The 8300-nt window shown below is 52.3% G+C and overlaps 2 protein-coding genes and 2 pseudogenes across 4 annotated transcripts; all 4 read right to left on the bottom strand.

Annotated features, from left to right (window-relative positions):
- Window positions 1–1501: 1501 nt before the first annotated feature.
- TEOVI_000455300:pseudogene lies at window positions 1502–2587 on the bottom strand (annotated as a pseudogene). Its single transcript has one exon. A coding segment is annotated over exon 1 (1086 nt).
- Window positions 2588–3112: 525 nt separating this feature from the next.
- TEOVI_000455200 (aminopeptidase, putative) lies at window positions 3113–5065 on the bottom strand (the record flags this gene model as incomplete). The annotated part of the gene is made up of 1 exon (XM_067227310.1): window positions 3113–5065. One exon carries the CDS (start codon window positions 5063–5065, stop codon window positions 3113–3115), a length of 1953 nt encoding a protein of 650 aa, XP_067083411.1.
- Window positions 5066–5633: 568 nt separating this feature from the next.
- Window positions 5634–6803, bottom strand: TEOVI_000455100 (p-nitrophenylphosphatase, putative; the record flags this gene model as incomplete). Its single annotated transcript, XM_067227309.1, has 1 exon — window positions 5634–6803. One exon carries the CDS (start codon window positions 6801–6803, stop codon window positions 5634–5636), a length of 1170 nt encoding a protein of 389 aa, XP_067083410.1.
- Window positions 6804–7733: 930 nt separating this feature from the next.
- On the bottom strand, window positions 7734–8299 carry TEOVI_000455000:pseudogene (annotated as a pseudogene). The gene is given in 2 exon segments: window positions 7734–7778; window positions 7781–8299. Coding segments are annotated over 2 exon segments (564 nt in total).
- Between the last annotated feature and the right edge of the window lies 1 nt (window position 8300).

Genomic DNA, 8300 nt, shown 5'->3' with positions numbered 1-8300 from the left:
ACCTCGTATACGGGATTCATTGGCATCGTTTCCCTGATTATTTGGGATGTCTATGGTACTGTTAACCAGCATAGTCTTGGTGCGACTGGACTGCATTGCCGTGTGTATCTGGGTGGGAGTTTGCAACCGCTGCGGAGCCGTGTGATCTTTTTCCGTTGTCGGCGTCTGTGGTGTCTGCGGACTGGAAAACACATCAGGGATTCTTTTCCCCCTTGGCGTTTGTTGTCCCTCGTTGTTGAAAGTGTGTTTGTAATCATTGGTATCAGGCGTTGCTTTGTGAGAAGGCCCCAGCCAAGAACGTGTAAACTGTTTGGCCGCGACTAACTCCTCCTCCAGTAGTGGTCGCGTGGTGGATGTTTCTCCTTGGGGTCGGAGCGGTGGTGGTGGTATTTTGTAGCAGTGGAAGGAGCGGCACTTCTGCACCTTATCCAGCTGCTGCCGTCTTTCACGAATACGATGCAATTCTGGGAGGAATGAAGGAACCACTGAACCATCATCTGTGACGAGACGCTCGGCGTACGGCTCCGCTGCTGGCCCCCACTTCTCCCTTAGCTGATACCGTGCAAGTATGGGTAATAATCGACGGTTGAAAGGTGCTGACGTTAGCTGTGAGCGTGTGCGCAGTTTTTCCAATTCTTCAAGTATCTCTTCCTCTGTAAATGGCGGTTCACCAACTATTTCCGACAATTTCGATACGTAGGCCGAGAGCCCGTTGCCACTGAATGTTCCGTTTGCAATGGAAACCGCCTCCCCGGCAGCGGTGTCAGCCCCGACAGCAGTCAATGCAAGCGCAAAGTGCGGTCCCCCGATGCCAACCTCTGCGGTGTTCTGCTGGCATTGAGAGAGTGGACTGTTGGCGCTTGCCGAGTGGATGGTGCTGGCGATCGGTGTTATGGGGCTTAACTGCTTCGAGTTACGACTGTTACTTGAGGGATGTAGCGGACTCGCACAGTGCACGGTGAGTTCTGCAGTCCCATTGGTGTCCAGCATTCCTATCAATTTCGTTGTCCTACGATCACTAATGGTATACGAGAGAGCGTAGATGCCAGAGAAAATGAAAGGTGAGTAACCATGCGCGTGAGGTAAACGTAACGCAAGGGAGAGTGTGGGCACTGTACCCACACACATGTTTATTACAACGTCTGTAACATGTGCAACTAGTCTTCGACACCTTTGACCCTCTTTACCCTTTTGCCAACAATTTTTACGCAAGAAAGGGCGGTAAAAGGTTTGCAGGCGCACCACACACGCGACTTTGCGCCCCCTTTTCTGATGTAGCTTTCTTTATGAACTTCTCCACACACCTGTGAGTGTTTTTGCATACGATACGTTTGTGATTAAATGCGTTAAATACCCGTTCGCCATCCTCATTTTTACCACTGAGGGGAAGGGCTGCGTTTCCCCGGTTTCACAAGGCGCACTTCGTTCACGGGTTGCCACCGAAAATAAAATAAAAAAATAGTAATCAAACTTCGTTCTCTTGCTGGACAGTTTATTTAAGTTACTTTTTCGCTGCCACTCCCTTCAGACGCGCTGTGAAGGCTTCGAGACTCTTCTGCACGTCCGGGTTCATCATGAGCTCCACGAAGAACTGCGTGTCATATTCTCTGTCTTCCTCGGAGCCAATGACCTGCAAATACTCGCGGCGGAGCATGTCACGTAGCATCCAGCGGGATTGTTGTGGAACTGACAGGAAGCGCTCAGCCTCCTTCAAGACTGCTTCACGGAGCTGCTGTTCCCCATCCACAACCAAATCAACCAAGCCCACTCGCAGTGCTTCGTCAGCGGTGGGCGTATCACCAAGTTGAAGCATCCTCTCAGCACGTCGCGAACCGAGAACGTACGCATAGGCGGGCACAACCCAGGGTGGTGTGGTTATACCAAGTTTCGTCTCGTTGAGCCCAATACGGAATGGCCGATCGGGTTTATCGGTCGGGTGCCGGAGCATCACACGAAAATCACAACCAAGAGCGAGAACGCATCCACCAGCTGGAGAATTGCCGCTAACCGCTCCGATGATTGGTTTCGGGAAGCTGTTGAGAATGAGCCACGCCTCCTGAAAGCTCTTCCAAAAGCGCCGGAGGCGCTCGGGCTCTGGATTGTGTAACTCGTTTATGTCCAGACCCGCTGAGAAGACTGTGGGTATGGAGGATGTTAGGATGACCGCCCTGCAACTTTCGTCGCTGCCAAGCCACAACATCCAACTGTTGAGTTCTTCAAAGAGCTCTAGACTGAGTGAGTTCACGGGTGCGCGATTAAGTGCTACTGTCGTGATGCCCCGGTCACTTGTGTCTACCTTCAGCATTTTTGGAGGCTCCGACGGCTTGCATGGAGGCTCAAAGTCATCTTCTGCCTCCGCACCCACTGCCGATGGATGCATCTGCTGGTGATGTTGCATTGGAACTGTTCCTTGCTGTACCGGAGGTCGGGGCCCTGGGGAAGTATTACCCGGTGCCCCGTGCATTGTTGTTTGTGAACGGATCGCTAAATGCGCAACAGCAGCGACATTGAAAACTCCAACTCTGGTGAGTGAAGCAAACGAAGCTGTGTGAAGAGATGTCACAACACTGCGTCGCATGGCCGTCTGCTGTTTTCCTCCTCTCCCAGTTTCGTCTCGCAGTTGGTGCAGTTGGATTCCGTTCTTCTGGTGTTGTCCTTAGAGGGTAGAAGGAAGCAAGTGCACAAAACTACAAATGAAGAAGAGTGCGCCAAAAGGGGGGAGAAAAATGCAGACGATCATGAACGAAGAACAGGAACAAGCGGTGGTGATGTGTTTACCGAACCCTTCATTTTCGTTTCGTCTTGCCTGGTGGCGGGGGTTGAGGTGAGGCAACGTGGCGGAGATGAGGGGTGAAGGAGCGCCAACGCCCAAGGGGACAAGAACATTGGCGGCTCCAGTCCCTCAACGATGATATGGCTGCCGAAGCAAAGAAGCATAGTAGCAGTTCATGTGCTCCGGCGGTCGTGTTGGCGGTCATTTGTCCATTGCGGGACGTACCAGCACCGCCGACCGCGCTTCCTCGTCAGTTGCACAACAAATTTACTCCTCATTCCTTAGTAACGTTTAATCACGAAAGGTACAGATCCACTCCCCGTCTTTTCGCATATATCTTCACGTACAGTACAGCGCAGCATCTTGCGGATTCATGTAGGCCATGAATTTTGTTGCTGATACATACGGTGGAAGCGACGAGGTTTTACTTCTTGCGTCCTCGAGCACTTCCGACGCGTACATCCGTTGCATCCGCTCCTTGAACACGTTAAACCCCATAACGCTCACCACATTCCTCAGTGTGTTTAGCGCCTTTTGATAGGAGTGGAATGTGAACTCCTTTCCCTTTTCCGCATCCACAATTACCAAATTCGCGTCATCCGCCCGCGTTTTTGCCGAGTCCGTGTTGATGTTAGACGCTGTCGTGTTGGCACCCGTCGCAGCAGGCCTCACTTTTCTCATGGGCCTTCCCATAATCACATCGCCAAGACACTGCTCCATTAACTGACAGACGCCCTCTTTGAGTACAAAGGGCATTCCGAGGGCATTCCCCACCCAATGATGCACAAGCTCGTGCACGATAAGCTCCACACGTTCCACCTCGACGACGGTCTCGGAACCCGGTGCGTTAGACCTTGATGCTCCTCTGGCACCTGTGCCTCCGACGGACTGCGTAAGACTGTAGATGGATTCATTAAGAAAGATACAACCATGATGCTCCATGCCCGAGATGTACGGCATTGTTGGTGCGACGACAATAGTTAGTGTTTCACCCCCTCCATACTGCTGCCACTCACAACAGTAATAATCGCTACCCCAGTGGTCGTTTGAAGAATGTGAGGAACAGAACGGCAGCTGTTGGAGAGGTATCGGTGAGTCGAAAAAGTCTTCCAGTAGCCGGATGGCATCACGTGCCGTGTGGGCCACTTGCGCGAGTACAGGTGGAGCCACCCCGCTCGTCGCATGAGTGACAACCCGCATCGTTACTGTCCTCATCGCGTGGTTGCCCTTACCATCGTGGCCAGAAAGACTCTTACCATTAGTAGTTTGCTCGATGTACTCGACGGCCGGGAGTCCGCGCAGCTGCAAGTCTTCTTCTAGCACCTCAACTGCTCCTGCGAAGGCAGCGAAGGCAATCACATAGGCGGGCAGTGGTCCAATGGGAGCGAACGAGTACTGCATGCCTCTGCTTCCCACAGCCTTCTTTGTAATCTCAGTTGTGTTGCTCACCACCATGTTGTACTCCGCCGGTAATTGCAGTAATTGCAATTGCCATACGATACGGTACTCTTGTGGATCATCAGGACATGGAAAAGCCAAGCGAGCCAAGGCAACCTCAAAATGTGTGAGTAGAACTCGTGAACCTGCCCCTCCCTCCCTCTGCTCCCCGGCGTAAATGCCACCTTGGTCCCATGCCTGCACCCTTCCGGTGAATGCTATGGACAAGAGGACTGTCGAACCTGCCGGCATGTCCGCTCCTCCTTCGAAATAGACATATTTCGATCCTGGGTCGTCGGCCTGCTGTTCACAACTTCCATCTCCCATGCTGTTGTGCTCATCACTGTTTTTGCAACGCTGCTTTTTCTTCAGGGACTGCTTTTCACGCTTCCGTGCCTCGCAGTTCTTTACGTGCTTATCGCTCCTACTCGCCCCAGTTGGGCCGGTTCCACTATTATTTTTATTACCATCACTGATGCTGTTGCTTTCGTCCACAACCTTCAACACTTTTAGAGACGCGGCTCCGCTGCGTTGCGATGCCATCTGCACCTTCATGGATTGCAGCGTGAGGGGCAAGGCCTTCGGGAGGCTATGCGGGATGTTTGTTATGGCGTGGAAGTGCAGCCCGTCCTCTTTGCGTGGGATTGCAACGTTCGGCTCGTTACGGGTGGGCGAACCCACCGCTGGTGAGGTGCTGCCTTCGTCTTTCTTAGAGTCGCAGCGCAAATAACGGATGGTGGACGTCCCACTGTAGGCATCTCCCGCTCGCAGAACCTGAGGTTGGCCCTCGCCACATTCACTAGGGCGCAGGAAGTTGAGCTGAAGCGTGCAATGCGTTGGACGCCAACGGTGCATTCCCCCACCGCGGCAGGAACACAGACTGGTTGAGCGGTACTTGCGCTACATTCCCGCCGGTCAACGAAATTAGCGATGTACGGAAGGGGAAAAAATAACAGACGTGTTTAATAACAAACTTTTGGGAAACACGTATATTTCGGCAGTACGACATGTGCGCACGCGTCACCGTAGTGGCGTGGTTTGAGTTAAGAAAAGGTTGCAACCGTTAACAGTAGATCAATCGCTTTGTATCAAGGGGTAGGTAGGGCCATTTCCCTTTGTATCTTTTCCACCCCGTTGCCTTTACGCATCAGTTCTGGGCTTTTGAGTTAAACACTGGCTTGGGGTTCACCATTTTCTGTGGAGCGTTGAGCTCGGTGACGCCGATTTCTGTTCCGTTGCTCACAGTTATTTGTGCAGCACATATATTGTTGACCCCTAGCAGATAATTGCAGGACTGATCACCGTTTCCATGCAATGATCACACACGAAAGACAAGGCTCCAAGGGACACACCGTTCTCCCCAACACGGTTTGCACAGCGGCGTAATCCGGCTCATAGCCGCTCCATGCACACATGGCCTGTGTTAGTCGTCACGTGCATCAGGCATCAAGGAGGCTAACGAAGGCGCAACGAACTCAGGAAGGAGCTGCGAATCCCCGGTGCTCTTTGCCCTCGCAATGTCCGCCATGGACTCTGCGCCACTGAGGACAAATAGCGTGCGGCAACCAGCGGCGTTACCAAAGGCAATGTCAGTTGTCAGGCGGTCACCCACCATCAGGCACTGACGCGCATCGGTGATGCCCTCTGCCTCAAACATTATCCGCGCCATGTCAACGTGCGGTTTTCCGCACACGGCGTCAGGGTTCCGACCTGATACGGTGCGCAGTGCGGAAACCATTCCACCTGCCCCAGGAAGGAGGAGTCCCTCTTCGCCAATGGGTATTTGGGGGTCTTCATTTGTTGCGATGAAGCAAACAGGTTTCTGAAGTCCTTTATCCGGCGTGCGGTCACGGTCTCCTCCAATACGATCTCCCTCACTGTCAGTGTTACTGCCAGCCCCTCGATGGAGGCAGAGTGAAGCATAGGCCAATTTAAGCATGTTAAAATGCAGGTCAAGTCCTACCACTACAGCCACCGGTGAGAGGTCTGTCAGTGAAATGCCCCTTCCGTAGTCGGTGATACCATCAGGGGGTTTCAGTTGACGTAGCGGAGCCGGAAGAATGCGCTCCTTCCACGCGGTGGCTGCATTTGCGCTGTTGTAACCACCTACCTTCTCTGCATCGTGTAACTCCATCCCATACGTAATGTACCCTGGCGCAAGAACACGCTGCAGCTCCTCATGAAGACCCTCCTCGCCGATAACAAATACATTTCCCCTCACCAGCCTCTTATCGCTAGTTGGTTCGTTCCCCTCTTGCCGCTCCTGATTACCCTCTGCAGCGCCACAAATGCGGCGCAGCCTCAGGGCGGCAGCATAGCCACTGTTGTACACTTCACTCTCTTTAACGCCCTCAATGCCGCGCTGCCTAAACAACTGCGCGAGACTGCTGCGCGACACGGAGGCGTTGTTCGTGAGGAAGCGGATCTCCTTCCCAAGTGAGCGCAAATACTGCAATGTCTGCGGAATGTTGGGAAGCACACGCGGCCCCGACCACACTACGCCATCCACGTCGAGAAGGATGTACTTCACAGACTGCAATAGTTTTTGCGCTGACGGGGCGGTGAGGGGAACTCCTGATGACACGCTAGCCATCCTTCAAATATCCGGTTCTAGCTACTAGATGTTGGTGATTTAAACAGAGATGGCGGGATGCAGACGGAGGAAAACGGGAATGCCTACAGAAGCGTGCGCTGCACAACAATACAACCCCAAGGGCGACTGGCCGACATGTCGACACTGGTAGCAGAAGGAAAGTTAAGACAAAAGAACGCGCACCGTTAATAACGGCGAAGGAAATGTTAACAAAACGAGCGTTAACGAACAAGTAAAAAAAATTATAATATGGAGAGCGGCTTTGCGTCGACAGGCGTAGCGTCTTCTGCGGACAGAAACCACCTTCTCCATCAAGCGATGAAAACAACAAAGGAAGTAGGGTTAGTAAAGGTGTTTGGGCCATCTATTGGATGAAGGGGTTGGAGTTAGGGTGTTGTTATTCACGAAGCAAAGAGCATAAACGTTAGCGGCGATAAATAGCAAAGAATGTCAAATATGAACAATCATAGCGATAAAAATAGCGGAAAATCAACGTAAACAGACCAATGCCTTGAGCAAATCAAGATAGTGAAAACGACAGAAACGTATGCTCTTTCCCTTCGTAGGGACGAGCCAAACGCGTGATTGATCTTGCTGGGGGTGTTGATGGTCCCGAGTTGGAAACCTGCCACTGAGGGGGCAGACAAACCCCCTTTCTTTCCTCTCCTTTAACTCCCTACTCGGCCGGAATGACTTGCGTAAATTGAGCAATACGACGCTATGTCTTTGCCTTATCCAACCTCGATGACGTGCATATTCACCCTCTTATTCAGAGAACAATGCCACCTTCGGATAGTTGGTAAAGGACCCTTTGCGCTCTGTGTTTCTCTTTCGTCTCCCGTTTATTCAAACTAATGGAAGAGGGGAACATCAAGTGAAAATACAGCATACTCGACGTTTCTATCGCCCGTTGGTTCCGAGCTGTAACCGTCAATCGATAGACATCCACGCAGAAGCGTTCGTGGGCAGTTCCCCCCCATCGCACTGTAATGTACTCTGCTTGCCTCCTCACCCGAACCCATATGCGCGACGGTGCTGCAAGCAATCAAAAGCTGCTGGCTAACGTACAGCTCAAACACACGATCAGTTGACAGGTCACGAACCCTTTTGGGGTAACCCAGTTGGCATTTGCCGTAGTCGTGGGCACCCAACACGGCACTCTCCTTCGCGCACTCGCGAGTTGCGAGGCATCCGTCGTTGATGGCAATATCTAACATAGAACAGTTAGAGCTGCTACAGCACAGTTCCTTCCAGTCTTCGTACAGGGAAGGCACCGGAGTGAGTGGAATGTCCAGGGCGGTAAGCAACTGCCTGTTTTCATCCCCTATCAAAACCGCTCCGTTCACTCCTTCCCCAAGCGCCCGAAGTCGCCTCGTCTCACACAACACAGCGGGTGGCGGCAGCGCGTCAGGGGGCCTATGCCCGTTTGTAAAAAGCCTTAATACAATGTGGTTGTTACGAATAAGGCATACGAAGATGATAAAAACGATGCAAGTT

The sequence above is a fragment of the Trypanosoma equiperdum genome (genome assembly GCF_001457755.1).
Source record: "Trypanosoma equiperdum strain OVI genome assembly, contig: ctg_931, whole genome shotgun sequence".
Classification (NCBI taxonomy): domain Eukaryota; phylum Euglenozoa; class Kinetoplastea; order Trypanosomatida; family Trypanosomatidae; genus Trypanosoma; species Trypanosoma equiperdum.
The sequence above is the reverse complement of the archived record's forward strand: the minus strand, read 5'-3'. Positions and strand labels throughout refer to the sequence as shown.